Source organism: Peromyscus californicus, unplaced genomic scaffold (assembly GCF_007827085.1).
Source record: "Peromyscus californicus insignis strain IS unplaced genomic scaffold, ASM782708v3 Scaffold_4__1_contigs__length_199733344, whole genome shotgun sequence".
Taxonomy (NCBI): domain Eukaryota; kingdom Metazoa; phylum Chordata; class Mammalia; order Rodentia; family Cricetidae; genus Peromyscus; species Peromyscus californicus.
The window spans coordinates 123,082,194-123,098,917 of record NW_026294562.1 but is presented as its reverse complement, the minus strand read 5'-3'; the positions used below and the strand labels follow the sequence as shown (position 1 = coordinate 123,098,917).

Genomic DNA, 16,724 nt, shown 5'->3' with positions numbered 1-16,724 from the left:
AAAGGCTTGGTCTGCAGGGCTCTGTGAAGGCCCTGTGCTGGCTGATGACAGTGGAAACACTTGGGGAAAGGACCACACGGCAAGACAGGAAGTGGGAGAGGCCGTACACGGTGAAACCATTGTAAGCTCTCTTTCACAATACCAAATACAATTCACAAAGGCCTAGAACTTCCAAGAGACCCAGTTAATCTACTCATGAAAGTGGTATGTGTATCATTCACCCTCACATTCATGATTCATCCACACTGGGAACTAAGCCCCTAGACCAGGGATCTCTGGGAAATACTAAGTCATACCAGAGCCATATCATGAGTGTCCATTCAGTGCATGTCTGGGGATTAGGAAGAGCTGTCCAGTAGCTGCTACATGTCATGACAGGTGAGCAACTGATGGGATGTGTCCTTGGAAGGCTGACAGGTTTGCCAGGAGTGACTCCTGTCACATGATCAACAAGGCTTGTGGGCTTGGCTTGCTGTTTGATGCCGTCAGGTGAAACTGGAAGATCAGGAAACTCCCTAGCTGAGGTCAGGGCTTCCTTCTACAGTACCTGGGTCCAACAGAACACACTGTACACTTGGATAAAAGTTAAGCATAATCCAGGCAGGTTCTGGGAAGTGGTTCCAGCTCTGCGGGAGAGCCACAAGAGAGCAAATAGAAAGCACAGCATTTATGACTGCTCCTTCTATAGAAAAGGGTAAGGCTGGGGACGGCCTCATCAATGAATGAGTGAATGAATGAATGAATGAATGAATGAATGTAGAAGAGGACAAGAGGTGCACTTACATAGAGAGGCCCGAAGAGGGAGCTGTTAGGCAGATTATGATGTGGGAAAGGAGCTTTCCAGAATGTTGAGCAGGTGTAGTAGAACCCTGTCCTTTAAGCAAAATAGATCAGCTGCACCTGCTCACAATGATGCTCGCTGACTATTGATAGTCCCTCATAGCGAGGGGCTGGAGAGGGTCTGAGATTTCAGGTCATCTGAGATTTCAGCTGCTCCCCCAAACCGTCAGGATGCACTTTGGTTCTAATTGCGTGGGGCCTGGGGTCTCAGGCAGTGGTAAAGTCTATGAGCTGGGGAAGATTGGAGCTCCAGCAACGCCTCTACGGGGAAGCCATTGTCCACACGGTGAAGACTTAGCAGTGTGTTTGTTTTGACGTCCTCCCAGGCTCCTGTGAGTCGCTCTTACCCATGCTCCATAAGGAAGCCCAATAAATGCATTGGTTCCCCAAGTTGTCCTTTGGTGGAATTGTTCTTTGGCTTGTTGGGAGCTATTGAAGAAATGGTAGTGTATTGTTTTATTTCTCCCAGAAAAGCAAGTGCCAAACCCTGAGACGTGCATGTAGGAAGGAAGGTACCTTCATAGTTTTGCCACAGGACTCCCATCTAGAGTGGGGCCTCTAGCCCAGAGTTTCTCAACACGTGGGTCGTGACCCTCTTGGGGGTCAAATGACCCTTTCACAGGAGTCACAGACATCTGGCATATCAGATATTTACATTATGATTCATAATAGTAGCAAAATTACAGTTACAAAGTAGCGACAAAAGTAAGTTTATGGTTGGGGGTCACCACACCATGAGGAACTACATTAAAGGGTGGCAGCATTAGGAAGGTTACTGGAGTTTAGTCACTGGTCCCGGCACTGGGGAGATGATTGACATCGTCTGAAGGAGGCATGGGAGACCTGTGGGCCCTGGAAGATTCACTGCACAAAGCCCTGGAGCTCAGGTTTGAACTGAGACGGGAAGGGCAGTGGGGCAGATGAAGGAACATCACATGGGGGATTTGTTTTATTAAGACAAGGTCTCAAAGCAGTCCAGATTGGGCTTGAACTTGAACATCACATGGGGGATTTGTTTTATTAAGACGAAGTCTCAAAGCAGTCCAGATCAGTCTTGAACTTGGTCTGTAACTGATGATGACTTTGAATTCTTGATCTTCCCACCCCAATCTGCCAAGTGTTGGGATTACGTGCTATACCGCTACACTTGGCTAATGCTGAACATCGAACCCCGGGCTTCTTGCATGCTAAGCAAACACTCTACCAAGCTGAACATTTGATTTGTGAAGTCTGGTTTGGCAAAGAAACCACAGATCTGGGCAACTTCCCTTTCCAAAACCACAAATGGTTGTGATATCACATCAGGCTGAAGACTGTTATTCTGTACAGACCTGGGCAGGGAGGAAAGGCCTGGCTCTCCCCTTGCTGGACTCTCCCCACGGCACACAATGCGAGAGTGCTCCTCTCAGCCCGCCAGGTCTATTTCTGACCCAGGTGTACCTTGTTTGTTTACCAAAAGAATACTGAACATTCCCTCCGTGGAAAATGTAAGCAAAGAGCTCAGTAAAGAAAGCACTGAGGCCAGGACCCCGTGATTAAGGGAGGATTTTTACTGTAACCGTGAGAGAAAAGCCAGAGGCATCCAGAAGCATCCAGAGCAGAGAAGAAAAGCCACAGACAGGCCATGGCCAGGGCCATCTCTTGGGAGCAGAGAAAAAAAGAGGGAGGAAGTGAGGAGAGAATAGCGAGAGAATTGGGACTGAGGCTTATTGCTGCTTTTAAAGAAAGCAGGGAGGAGGGGTGAGAGCTGGGACCGTCTGGGAGGAGTCCGGGAGGTGAGAAGGGCCAGAAGGCTAGCATGGACTTTAAAATGCTGAAATGTGTAACAGGTGCACGATCTTGTATAGATCCAAGGGTATGATGGTGCGTTCTGTTGGTCCGAAGAAGGAAGCCGACATCAGCTTGAGCTGAGCCTCGGCTGTCACTGTGGACAAAGTCAGTGAACCTGTCCTCTTTGGGGAGTCCTTGAGCTTTCTCCCCTTGGACCTAATAATAGGTACCACTCTAAGAATTCTAAGTTCCAGCCGGGGAGACTATAGTTACTTTGGAAGAACAGCCTGGCTTGAGGTCGTCTCGGGGTCTGCTGCTGCTGGTCCAACTATCCCAGGTAGAGACTCAGCCCCCCCTGCCCCCGCAAGGCACTGCTGAACTGGTAGAAACCACCAACGGTCCCCCATAACCTCCTTTGCCTTCACTGGGGCAGAGGCCAGGGGCCTGCCCCCCTCCTCTCCAACCCTCCTCCTGCCCGTCCCCGTTAATAGCCTCAGTGTCTCACTTGAAGGCTTGCTCTGCCCTCAGAAGACCTCACAGCACTGACAGCAGATCCCAGAAGTTGTGGGACATTCCCCAGGCTCCAATCCCGGAGATGTTTATTCTCTGGGTGGAGGGTGAAAAAGCAAAGAGAGATGTTGCAATTCACTCCATCCACCACGTCAGAAGGGAGGAGGGCAGGGCCAGAGGAGGGACACCCTGCCGGCAGCCAGCCCTGACCCAGCCTGCCAGGCCCCCCACCGGCTAGCCTTGAGGTGATGGAGTAGCCCAGCCTCCACGGCCGGTCCCCACTCCCCACCTTTCCGTGATGACAAACCAGAAACTGAAACTGAAACAGGCTCTCGTTAGAGATGAGTCACCCTGGCACAGCCGGCCCTGACTCAGTCCGGTCCCCCACCTGCTGGCCTTGAGATGGAGTAGCCCAGCCTCCACGGCCTGCCCCTCTCCCCAACTTCCCCTGATAACAAACCAGAAACTGAAACTAAAACAAGCTCAAGTTAGAGATGAGTCACTTCCCAAAGTGACGGCAGTCAGTCGCTGAGAAGTGACACCAGACAGACAGACAAGAACCCGGGGCACTGAAGCAGACAGGTAAGAGCAGGATCCGCACAGCAGCCCAGCCTGGGAGGCGGAGGGAGGGGGCTCCTTGTTGGTGGGACAGACGGGACCAGCAGGCTCTGGGACCTAAGCCTAGAGAAGCTGCAAGCTGGCAAGAGGCCAGCTTCCCCTGTGGCCAGGTGGCATCGAGGACCAAGGTTAGGGCTGAGGGTGTAGTCTGGCGGGGGTGGTGGCCCAGGATGCCTGGAGGCTTGTTGGTGCTTGAATGACACCCTGATTCCCCCTGGTCCTCCAGGACGTTGAGGGTCGCCAAGGAGCATGGCAGGCAGTCCCGAGGTGGTGGCCATGGACTGCGAGATGGTGGGTATAGGACCTCTAAGGGTGAGCGGCCTTGCCCGCTGCAGCATCGTGAACCTCTATGGCACAGTCCTGTATGACAAGTACATCCGGCCCGAGGGAGAGATCACAGATTATAGAACCCGAGTCAGCGGGATCACACCTCAGCACATGGTGAGGGCGACACCATTTGGCGAAGCCAGGCTAGAGGTAAGTGAAGGACCAGGAGTTAAGCCAACAGGTGTTGTGGGGATCCTGTCTTTCCTCCTCAGCTCCTTCCCTTGGGTCTGTGGTCTGTGAATCTACCCGGGAGAAATTCCTCACATTGCTGAGAGAGGAACTCTGGGCCTTGCTATCACAGCCCCCAATGAGATATCTTCCCGCCAACAGAGAACCTTAGGCTCCCACCTGGAGCTGCTTCCGGAGCATCTATCTGGTCCAATTTGCAGGTCTTGGGATAGGGAAATTGAATTCTGCCCAATGGCCCCTCTCTTTTATACCACACTGCTCTGGTGAGCCTGGGAAATGAGCTGCTTCTGGCTCAGAGACCAGAGACTCCTAGGCTGAAGGAGATCGCGTCACAGCCAAGTGCTCTGGGCCACAGCAGGCTCCCTGCTTGGCTTGAAGCCTAAGGTTTCCATCCTTTAGCTTGTGGCCATGTCTTCGAGATATAAGTTTCTGTTTCTTTGTATGACTGAAGGGAAAGGAAAACTCGAGCAGAAATTTCCCCAGGATTTGTCACCTCTGGGCAGGTTCAACAGGAGCTGGGGGAAGTCCAAGATCACAGGAACTGTGATTGGTCTCCACAGACATGCCCAGTGTGTACCAAGGTACTGGAGGCTGAACACAAAAACCCCAACAGTGCTACTCTTTAATAGGTAGTAGGGTCTCTCTCTCTCTCCCTCCCTCCCTCCTCCCCCCCTTCCTCCCTCCCTTTCTCTCCCTCTTTCCCTCCCCCTCTGGCCCTCTCCTCTCTCCCTCTTTCTGCTCTCCCCCTCCTCCTCTCCCTCTGCCTCTTCCTCCCTCTCTCCTTCCTTACCCCCATGCTCATTCACCCTTCCTGAGCTCATTCCCACCTCAGCCCAGCCTAAGTGGTGCTTAGGAATTATCGGCCTCACTGGGAAGCAGACACTCTTGAGTCCCAGCTCCCTGCTGCTCGTGAAACGGCTCCAACGGGACACTTTGTCCGTATCTACCAAAGACATACTGCTTGGAACCTGGAAGGTGCCCTGGGGATGTCTGTGGGGTAGAAGCAGGGCTGATTTGCAGCAGTGAAGTTGCCTCTGTGTCCCAGCTACCTTTAGCCAACCATCCTTTTGTGAGTTGGAGTGGTACACCGGCAGCCTGGGGAAAGGCTGAGAGCAGGCATGTTGTTCTGGGAACCTTTCCCAGCTCTGTCACCTGCCTGCTCTGTATCCTCAGGCTTGATGCTCGCCCTCTCTGAGCTCCCTCACCAAGGCTCTGTGATTTAAGGTTGATACACCAATGTAAATGTCTCCAGTGCTATGGTCCAGATACTATTCTAAGCAGTATCCCACTATTCTTCACTCCACGGCAGTGGCGAGTATGAGGTGAGTCAGTCTCCTCACTCCCGCTTTCCAGATGGGAAGACCAAGGCGCAAGGGCTGTGGTACAGGGGGAGGTGGAGCTGAGCTCGTGCTGACTCAGGGCTGGAGCTGTAATGTTCTCTTCCATCACTCGGCATCAGTGCCCAGTGTAAGGGACAGTGGCCGGCGCAGCACACTCCATCCACAGAAGCCCAGGCTACTTGACTTCAGCTCTTGACTGAAGCTAACCCTCACCCCGACCTTGACCTTTCCCAGCCACCTAGAACAGGAGCCGAGTACCCCGTTGCATGTCCCCTCACCCCAATCCACCCCTTTCCAGTGGAGTGACCCTGCCAGAACCTGGCCCCTGCCCCATCCAAGGCCTTTAGGAGGCTGCCTATATACTAGGTGCCCAAGCACCAAGCTGTCTTTGGCTTTCAGGAACATGGGATCAGCCAAGGTCCCTGAAGTGGCTGTGCCATGACCTGGGTGGCTTTGGGATTGACCGGGCTGGAGAAATGAGGAATTACACATAGAGGAGACGTGGGATGGGGTGGACCCTGTACCCTGATGATGGGAGATGCACCGTCAGCTCAGAAATGGAGGAGTCGGGCTAGCTAATCTGGGTAGGGTGTCTGTGTAGGGGCTCTGTCTCAGGCTACAGTTGCCGAGGAGGAGGAAGCTGTGCTTGGTCATTTCTGTGCATCCTGCTTTTTAGCTAAAGGTTAACCATTCGCCAACATCTGTCGGTCCAGGGGAAGCCTTGCCGTTCTTCTGAGCCAGACCTGGGGAAAGAAAGCCTCTCTGTCTCCATGAGTCTGAAGCATTTTGACCCCTGATGTGGCTATGCTCATGTCATGAATGCTATAAGGGAGGGCGCAGCGAAACCACCAAACTGAACTGCTCCGTGGGTGCAAAATAAAAATTTGTTTAAACCACCACAGCTATCTCTGGGGTGCAGGCAGAAAGAAACTTGGCAGGGCGGCTTTGGGATGTACCATAGGTACGTGTTGATAGAGACTGGTGGAGCTTGAGGATTAGCATTGGTTTTGGTGTGTAACTACAGGTCTATGTCAATTCTAATTCTAATTCTCCTTCCCAGAGGCAAGGGGAATAATGGAAGTGGCTCCCTTTGGCAGACAGAAACCCTTTTCCCGGGTTCCTGAAGGATGCTGTGTGGGAGCTCCCATCTAGTCACCTGCAATCCTTTGGTTTATCCTCCGGCTAAAGTCTTCACCATCATCTTGGACCTAGTCCATGGGCCTGCCCTTTGGTGGGGGGAGTTTGGGTGTTCCTTTTGGACCTGACAAGCACTCATTCACACAGAGTGCGCTGGTTCCCCACACAGCCGGGTCTTACTCATTAGCCATGGTGTGTTGTTATTTGTTTTTGTGATGCTGGGGATTGAACCGGGTCCTTGCACGTGCCAGGAAAGCATTGCACCAATTGAGCTACATCCCCAGCTCTCTTCGTACCTTTTGAGATACAGTCTCACTAAGTTTCCCAGGCCGACCTTGAACTCACCCTAACCAGGTGGGCTTTGAATTTTCAGTCCTTCTGCCTCAGTTTCCTGAGTAGCTGGGGGAGGGGTGTACAGACATGTGCTTGCAAACCTAGTCTCCATAATTTTGCGTGTATAGTCTGTGTGTACACATGTGTGTACGGGTGTTCATGTGTGTGGAGGCCAAGATCAATCGATGTAAGGTGTCCGTCTCAATTTCCTCCCACCTTACTTTTGAATCTGAAGCACATGGTTTTGGAAAGGATGGCTGACCAGCCAATGAATTCTAGGGATCCCCTTGTCTCCTCTGGCCCCCAGTACTAGGTTTATATACATGTGCCTACGCACCCAGTTTTTAAGGGGTGCTGGGGATCCGAACTCAGGTCTTTATGATGTGTATCGGGTCCTTTACTAACTGAGCTGTTTCCCCAGCCCTGTCTATAATAATGTTTTAATCCTAAAGACAGATAACTCGTGGGCCTCAAAATGTACTGGAGACCCCCAGAAAAGAGAAACTGCTAGCCTTTTCTCAGACCCACAGGCAGGGACACCTTCCAGGTACATCTAGAGCCTGCTAGAAGTGGGTTCTGGGCAGGTTTTCTGTTCAAAGCTCTTCAGCTCCAGGTTTCTAGCAGGGACAGCAAGTAGGCCCAACTCACAGCAAGCAGTAAGCCAGCCTGTGGTAGCCAGGAGTGCTGTGTGCTATCCTGGGTCCCCTGGCTCTGCCCAGGAACACTATAGGGCACTGAGAGCCGATCCATTCTCTTTTTTTGCAAGACAGGGCCTCAACTCACTATGTAGGCCAGGGTAGCCTTGAACTTCTGCTCCTCCTGGGCTTCCAGATGTGCCCTTGACTGGCTTTTCTCAATTTATTAGTTTGTAACGTGATGTGACTGCTTCTACAGTGTAAAGCCATTGTCCTGTACCTTCCCACATCGCTAGATCTGTCAATCATCCAGAACACTGGTTCTGAAGGAGATGGGATTTCGCGCATACACATCCCTCCCCTGCCAGAGACATTTCTGCTTGTCACTGTGGCTTGAGCAGGGCTGCCGCTAGCAGCATGTAAACAAAGGCTGGACATGCTGTTCAATAGCCTCCTCCCCTATCCTATTATGTAGATGTAATTCTAAACGGTCTTATTAAATAAGAAACACAGAGCCAAATAAAGAGTTAAAAGCCCAGAGATCGAGCAGTAGCCAAGAGCTAAGACCACCTTATCTTACCACTTGCTGCGAGACCTTCTTCCTATGTCCTGTCTTTTTATTGACTTTCTGTTCTGCCTTCTCATTGGTTCTAAACCCAACCACATGACTTCCTCGTCACTGCCTGTCTATACAGACCTCCAGATCTCTGTGGTTGGTACTGGGATTAAAGGCGTGTGTCTCCATGCTGGCTGTGTCCTTGAACACACAGAGACTTTGCCTGCCATGTGATCGGGATTAAGGGCATGTGCTACCACTGCCTGACTTCTGCTAAATGGCTTGCTATTAGCTCTGACCCCCAGGCAACTTTATTTACTAATATACAAATAAAATCACATTTCAGCAGAAATAAAATATCACCATACTATTACACAGCACAGACAGTGGGTGGGTGTGGGCGTTGGCCTCAAATGCCTATAGAGCTCTAGTGGAGAAACCCTGGTCTGTGGAGACTCTGACACATCAGAAACAAGGAACCAAGAAGGGCAGGGACTCGACTAAAGACACGAGCAGGTGGGCTGCACGTCAACCATCGGGTTCGGGGCTCCTTGCTGGCAGCTTCGTGTCGTTCTGCTTCTGGGGAATCGAAGATCGACTCGTGTTGATCGCTGGCTTTCGCCAGTTACCACAGAGGAGGAAGGAGGTAGTCTGTGGTCAGGCAGTGGTGTCAGCTGGAACCTGCCTTCCATTGGCATTGCTGGGGGCCACGGTGTGCTGCTGGGGCTCTGCCGCCTGGCAGGTCCCTAAGGCGCTCAGCCAGGTGGGGGAAGCAACTTCACTCTTCTGTGGATCCAGGATAGCAGGGTGAGCCAGGGCCAGAGTGACCCGTGAGCCTGGGAGGAGGGAAGGGGAGAGTGTGGCCACTTCTGAAGATGGCAGGAAGGTACTTGGTCCTCTGGGCGGACAAGAGTCCTCTCCAGTCCCCCACTTACAGCCACCTCTGCTGGTCACCCGCAGTGAGTGGCTAGATACAGGAAGCAGTGGAGGGTTGAGTGTGTGTAAGAGAGAGAGAAAGCAACAGGCTCCCAGAAGTCTGCCAGGGTTGAGGCAGACTTCCCAAACTGATCAGCGAAGGGGAACCAGGGCCAGGGTTGCCAGGAGCCCACTCCGGGCACTTTGATCCTGTGCCCCTGCCGTAGGTCCCAGTTCTCTGAATCAGACTCATCTGGGGAATGCTAGGACATAAGACCTGTACAGAAAGGAGCACATGGATGGGGGGTTGGGGGTGGGCAGCTGGACTACCCTCAAGATGTGGGTCACCTTCTGCATCCAAGCACCAGGTAGCCAGATAATGGGACAAGCCCTCACCTCATGCTTCTTCTCTGAGTGACAGCACAAGCCCAGAGATGCCCTCTGATGTCCCCAGGAGAAGCAAGTGGAGCAGTGTTAGCCAGGCAGTAGGCTCTGTCCTGTGATGCAGGTCAAGGTGCTGGTTGTCTACAGAGAAAGCCGAAGGCAGGCAGAGCTCTCTTGTAACCCCAGCCAGGGACAGACACTTAATTTTGTTTCCAGATACCTCTTTCCAGTCAAATTAAAGAATGGTGATGTGCTGTGTGCCAGGATGTGGGACACAGGCCAAGCAGGAGGCTTATAAGTCCACGTACGACATGAGGCTGAGTGCTCTAATGGCTGCCCATCCTCCCAGTGGGCTGGCTGCCAGATGTCTGGCTCAAGCTTGCTCATCCAGCTGTGTGACAAGCAGGTGCTCTGAAGCCAGGCTCTGCCACTACCCCCTGTGTGGGGATCCCAGTATTCTGGTGGTGCCGAGCCAACCACCCCCCAAATGGCCTAAACTCTTGTAGCATGGGTCGTACTTGTGCATCGGTGATCTGACGGTTAGGGGCAGTGTGGCAGGGCCAGTGGGAGGAGCTATGTGTAAGTTACTTGTCTGCTGTACTAGATTTTCTCAGCTTATCTCTATGTACGACCCTTCTCCAGAGTTTCCCCAGCCAGGGGGATTCCATTCCTCCTTCTTTGTTTGCTTGGGGTCCCAGGTAGCTCAGGCTAACTTTGATCTTGCTATGAATTGATCCTCTTGCCTCTACCTCTCAAATTCTGGGATTACAGGTGTGGGGTAGAACCTAGGTTCTCCAATGCTAGGCAAACACGCTACCAGTTGACCCACACCCCAGCCCTATTTTTTTTTTAAAGAGGACTATAGGAAAGAACTAGCAAACATTTAAAATGGTCAGAGACACGTTGGGAAAATTATTTCACTCCTCTGTATTTCCTGGGTTTTTTTTTTGTAGAATTCTGGTAAGCCTGGGCCTCTCTCCTAACTGGGCTAGTTTTTGTAGCTGCTGAACAGAGCCAGCAACTTAAAGCTTTAAGACAATATGAGTTTATTATCTTAATGTTCTTCGTTTCAGAAGTCCAACCTAGTGTTGGTCATGCCGATGGAGGAGAGTGCTGGATGTATCGGTGACGGAAGAGTCATGAGCCATGGTTACCTTTCTAGAGCTTTATTGGGAGAGAAAGGGAGAGAGAGAGAGAGAGAGAGAGAGAGAGAGAGAGAGAGAGAGAGAGAGAGAGAGAGAGGAGAGGACACAGAGCACGCCTACTTTTTAGGCTGGGACACCGTCGCAGGCTGGTGATGTAATTAAGGACATAATCCTTACACCTAGGCCTTATGGAACTAAAGTCAAGGAGTCTGAAAGGCAGGCTCCTCAGGTACCTTTGACAGCTTCTGGAGGCAGCTCGAACACCTTGGCCTTGGCCCTTCCTTCCTATTCAAAACTATCAACAGTCCATAAATTCTCATTAAAAAAAAAATCCCTGGCCTTCAAAAATGAGGGTCCTTGGTAATGGGGATCTATTCTGGAACTCTCACTCTCTCTGTCAAGGGTTAGGACTTGGATCTAATAACTTTCCCACGGAGCCACAGTCCCAACCAAAAACTCTCTTTTGAGATCATTATCTGGCTAACAGTTTAAATTCCATAGGCACTTAGGGCCCGCTCTCCAGGTATGTGTGGAGGCCCACAGAGATTCCATAGTGAGGCCTTCTTCTTTCTTGACTCAAGGCCAGAGAGTTCCAGCTTGTTTGTACCCCACAAGGCCACACAACAGGGCAAGGCTGCACAATAGGGTGTTTTGGCCAAAGGCATGGTTACCAGGTGTCTTAAATGCTTCAAGGCCTAATCATAGGATGTTTTGCCTTAAGGCATGGTTACCAGATGTCTTGAATACTAAGGAGGTATTTACACTTATCTGTACTTTGTACATTGAACTGTGATGTCCTTAAAAGGGGGAGGTCTTTCTCCCCCACTTACTTTGGACATATAAAGGCTGTGAGTAATAAACTCAGGCATCTGTGGTATTGACCCAGAGCCTTCCTGAAGCTATCCTGCGTCTCTGTCTTTTTCTTCATTTACATCTATATTTCATATCTATTATTTCTCAATCCTCACTCCTCCATTCGAGGGCCCTTTGACAGGTCGGGCGGGACCCCAACAGGTATGTGTTCCCAGATTCCCCTCAGAGGGGTGCAGACACCTTTGGGAGGTCATTACTTGCCCTGCCACAGCAGAGTTGCTGAGAAGATTAAAGGACATAGTATATGTGCCATGTACCCTTGCAAGCCCTTTCCATGAGCCACGGGGGCAGTCCAGCGTAGGGCTCCTCCCAGACTTAGGCTTCCTTGAGAAGGGCTCTGGACCTCATTTCTCTCCAGTGAGGGAAGGTGATTTGCCCAAGGTCACATAGCAACTCCAGGAGTGGCTACTCCCCAACTAGCTCCATGACTGTGGGGAAGGGGGGTACCCCACCTGGAGCACCCAGGGTGAGCATATGTGAGGCCACCTGTCTTCCTGGACAGATCCTGCAGCTCCTGAAAGGCAAGCTGGTGGTGGGCCACGACCTGAAACATGACTTCGACGCCTTGAAGGAGGACATGAGCAAGTACACCATCTATGACACCTCCACAGACAGGCTGCTCTGGCATGAGGCCAGGCTGGACCATTACGAGCGCGTGTCCCTGCGGGTGCTGACTGAGCGCCTGCTACACAAGACCATCCAGGTGAGGAGCCTCCCCCTCCTCCATTACCCTCCTGTCTCTCTCTTCTTCCTCCTCCCTGTCTGTCTCCCTCCTCCCCGTCAAGTGAAGAGTAACCTGTTCTTCCCCTTCCTCCCCTCCAAGCAAGGAGTCCTCCCTGCCCCACTTTCTCCCTTAGTCTTCTCTCTCCTTTAGTGCTCCTCAAAGTGAGGCTCCTCCTCCTTTTCTTACTCCCCCCTCCTCCCAAGGCAGGCCAGTCCCACCCACCTAAGCTGGCTCCAGGTAAGGAGCCTCTGCAGCTAGCCTGGTCCTCCAGGACTCTCCACCACCACTTCAGGAGCTCTAGTGCAGACACGTGACCCCAAGAGTCTTTCCTCCACTCCTGAGAGGCCGTCTGCTTGTGTGTGTGATGTGTCTTTAGCTTCAGGAGACCAGAGTCGAGGAAGGGAAGGCAGAGAGCCTCTTTGTGAGGTGATCCAGGAGCACCGTTAGGGAAGGAGAGGGGAAGCCCCTAGTACAGGCATCTGGGTGTCAATCCTGTGCATCATGAGGCTTGTGTCACTGCAGTCCCAAATGGTGGAAAGTCTGCACCTCTGATGGGCCCTAGTGGGACCTGAGAGCTGGGGTCCCTACGCACTAGTTCCTGTCACGAATAATCAGTGCTGTGCTCCAAGGTACTGCCTCCTCAGTATGTGGGGGTAGGACTCCCTGATGGTTATGATAAATGGCACTGGTGGCGGCGCTGGTTACCGGTGGAAAAGTCACGGGCCACAGCCACGACTACCAGAGTTACAAAGAGTTTTATTAGAAGGAAGGAGGGGATAGGAGGGAGGAGAGCCAGGCCTGGAGAGAAAGAAAGATGGCGGGGAACAGAGAGTGAGCAGAGAGAGAGGGTGGGGCTTTTTTAAGGCACAGATTGTCACCAGCGGTGCAACCCCCCCCCCCCATGACGCAAGACCCCAGGCTGCGCATGTGCCGGAGTGAGGGCAGCATCCTAACACTCACCCTCATCCAAGTGGGACGAGCTGTAGGTAGGGGGCATACCTTAACAGCCAAACACTACCCAAGGGCCCTCCTGGTCAACAATTTTGTTTTGTTTTTTGAGACAAGGTTTCTCTGTGTAGCCCGGGCTATCCTAGAACTCTCTGTAGACCAGGCTAGCCTCAGACTCAGAGATCTTCCTACCAGAGTGCTGGAATTAAAGGCATGCACCACCACTGCTCAGCTGGGGTTTTTTGTTTTGTTTTGTTTTGTTTTTTTAACTTTTCAGAACTAGGCATCAGACCCAGGGCCTTGAACATAATAATGTCCTGAGCAAGCACTCTACTGTGAGCTACATCTCCAGTCAACCTTTGTTTTCTTAAAGCGGGGTCTGGCTATGTAGCTTATATTCACAATCCTGCCTCGGCCTTCTGAACGCTGGTATTGTAGGTATATGAGCAGCTTCAATAGCTCTTCATGGAGCATCTACTCTGTGTCCCACGCTGGAAGCGGGCATGGCAGGCCCCTGTCTGGGAGGAGCTATGGGTTGAATGGGAGGTAGCCCAGGATAGACCATCAGCATTGTTAGGTAGAAGGGAGGGCAGAGGGGATGTAGTTCAGTTGGTAGAATGCTTCCATAACGTTCGTGAAACCCACGTTGTTTCAATCCCCAGCACCACATATACCAAGCATGGCACACACCTGCAGTTCCAGCACTTGGGAGGTAGAACAGGAAGGGCAGAAGTTTAAGGTCATCCTCAGCTACATAATAAGTTCGAGGCTAACCTAGACTATAGGAGCAGGGGAGGGCAGTGTCCTGGGGTGGGGAGAATGGTGGTTTTGCAGGCTTGGAGGGCAAATCCCAGTACGGTTTGCAGGGCCAGAGTCACAGAGGTCTGGAGGGAGGAGATGGTTGGTTGGAGAGGGTATGTGAGCCAGGGCCAGTAGTGTGTGGATGACTTGGCTGGGTGAGTGCTAATGGTATGGAACCCCCTCCCACACCTCTGGGAATTCTTTTGGAAGCAGGAGTGGGCCTGAATCTGCCTGGCCTCTGTTGGTCTCCTGACCCATGAAAATAGTCCTGAATTTTCTTGTACCCTGGGGGCATGCTGTGATTTGGTGTGCCTGATGAGTCAGGAGTCTGACCAAGATCTCTGCACACCTGCCCTTCGCTGCCCTCTGTGTCTCTCAGCTCAGGCCTCGTCCTGGGGGCCTTGAGCCTGGTCTGCAGGACCCTTAGGCTCTGCTCCTCAGCAGTGGCTGTTCCAGGGACTCTCTTCACCCTCCTCACCAGCTCTCACCTGCACGGATGTCCTCAGAACCTGGCCTCCAGCTCCTGCCTGAGGGCAATGACCTGCTGATCAACTCCACAGAGCTGAGCCAGGGTTGTCACAGTCAGAGTTGCTAATCCCTTCCTTCAAGGGCATGAGCCCCACAGGGAAAGTCCCTGGTGTACTCAAACCTTGGGCATGCTGGGAACTGATAATACAGTAATTCCTTGCAAGGCAGTTGTGCCCAGGTCATTTTACAGAAGAGGAAAGAGGCACAAGAAAAAAAGACTTGCCCAAGGCCACGGGTCCTAAGAGGGAACTAGAGTTGGTACCCAGGGCAGAGCTGTCCACTTCTCCAGGCTGACTGGCAGAGGATGCTTCAGCCACCTGCTGCTTCCATCTCAGATGGCAAAGCAGTAGAGTTCGGAGACCATTCCTCAGTTTCCTCTCCTGACAAGCAAGGGTAGTTATAGGCTGAATCTTTGGAGGCACCTAGGACAGCAGCACTTGGATTGTAGGAGACACCATGGCCACCTGCTTATTAACACAGAGCAGGATGCTGCAGCCTGCCTGCAGGTGTCCCTAACACCCAGTCTAGAGAGCAGAAAAGGAGCCCTTGGAAAGGCAGGCCACCCCTAGCAGAGGGACATAAGGGAAAAGGGGAAAACATATCTGAGACACCCCCCACCCCACCCCTCACATCCATTTGCAGACAAGACCTCAGGCTAGACCTGGAAGGCACAGGAGGTGGAAGATGCTGCGGGAGTTGGCCTGACTCTTGGATATAAGCCCCGACTCCATAACTTTCATTGCGTTTGAGCCTCAGTTTCGCCTCCTGTAAAATTGGGGATGATCAGCTCTAGTTCCTGGAGTTAGGGAGGTTCCATGGACCAAGTGATTAGCACAGAGGGTGGCAGATGACAGTCATTTTTTTTCCCGAATGGAAAGTATAGAACTCAGCTCCCCCCCCCCCCCCCCCCCCGCCCCACCCGCCGCCATGCTCTGGCCCCCTCTTCAAAGAACTCCCGGTTTAGTGGTTCACCCTCCTCATGTTTCCCAAGTACTCAAAGCCTCTCAGGGAAGCGGGGGATGCAGAGTGCCAGGCACTGACACCCTCCTCTCCTACCCTGTGTAGGAAATGATGGAGTTCGCTGGTCTCCACTTGCTGGTGCCCTTTCTCTCTGAGCAGTCTTTCTTTCCCGCCCTTCCCTGGAGTTCCCTGTCTCCTTTCGGGTGCTGCTCTGTCCGGCTCCAGCCACCAGCTGATGCCTGCTCAAACCCGAGTCAGGGACCTCAGGGTGCCTCTCGCCTACGGACCCACTCCAGGCCCGGGGAGGCCAGGGCACCCCCCCCCATGCAGCCCCCCCTAACTCCTTCTCTCCCCATGTCTGCAGAACAACCGTCAGGGCCACAGCTCTGTGGAAGATGCCAGGGCCACAATGGAGCTCTACAGAATCTCTCAGCGACTCAGAGCCAGAGCCCAACAAGGGCTGTCCCGCCTGGGGGCGTCATACTGAAGGTCATCCTTGTCCAGGGACCAGAGGCTTCCACTCCTCAAGGACAGTAGTTTTCCACAGATGAGACCCCGCTTCTAACGACAGCAGCCAACAGCAACAAGAAAAGCAAAACCAGACACAACACTCCCCCCATGCCCCGCATTTTTCTAGCTTTTGGGAAAAAAAAAAAAAAGATCTTTGGTAATGAATGGCTCGTTATTTTGTCTTCTAATTCCACTGGAAATTCTTGTCTTTTGTCTTGCTTGGTGACGGAGAATGAAGATTTATGCCCCCCGAAGTTGGGCACGTGCCTCTCCCGCCTCTCCTTTCTCCATCCTCCCCTCCCTCCCTCTCTCTCTGTCCCTCTCCTCCCTTTCCCTCCTCCCCCCACTTCCCCCAGGTCGATTTAGTACATTTAGAGAACAGTGAGCAGAGCAGTAACAGGAAAACTTGCTTTTTTACTCTCCTTGAGCCCAGGCCCACCTTGCACGCATGACTGCCCCGCCTCCGCCTCCTGAGTGCTAGCATTACAGGTGTGTGGTACCACAGCCAGCTTAGATGCCTAGAGACCCTTGCTGCTGTGTTCTTTCTTATACTCCTGGGGATCGAACCTAGGGTCTTACGTATGCTAAGCAAGTACCCTACCATTGAGCCACATCCCCAGCCCTCTCCCCCCCCCCCCACTGACCCCTCCAACCTTTTGCCATTAATTACTTTTTTTTTTT

The 16,724-nt window shown here is 52.4% G+C and overlaps 1 protein-coding gene across 1 annotated transcript; it reads left to right on the top strand.

Annotated features, from left to right (window-relative positions):
• The first annotated feature begins 3,317 nt into the window (after window positions 1-3,317).
• Window positions 3,318-16,136, top strand: Isg20 (interferon stimulated exonuclease gene 20). Its single transcript, XM_052713864.1, has 4 exons — window positions 3,318-3,702; window positions 3,965-4,215; window positions 12,075-12,275; window positions 15,898-16,136. Exons 2-4 carry the CDS (start codon window positions 3,988-3,990, stop codon window positions 16,018-16,020), a joined length of 552 nt encoding a protein of 183 aa, XP_052569824.1. The 5' UTR covers window positions 3,318-3,702; window positions 3,965-3,987; the 3' UTR covers window positions 16,021-16,136.
• The last annotated feature ends 588 nt before the right edge of the window (window positions 16,137-16,724 follow it).

What these genes read in the sequence shown, in the direction of transcription:
- Isg20 (XM_052713864.1), top strand. Translation starts at nt 3,988, where the DNA reads ATGGCAGGCAGTCCCGAGGTGGTGGCCATGGACTGCGAGATGGTGGGT. An exon ending in TTGGCGAAGCCAGGCTAGAG is followed by an intron (nt 4,216 to 12,074) that starts GTAAGTGAAGGA and finishes CTTCCTGGACAG; the next exon opens with ATCCTGCAGCTCCTGAAAGG. An exon ending in TGCTACACAAGACCATCCAG is followed by an intron (nt 12,276 to 15,897) that starts GTGAGGAGCCTC and finishes CCATGTCTGCAG; the next exon opens with AACAACCGTCAGGGCCACAG.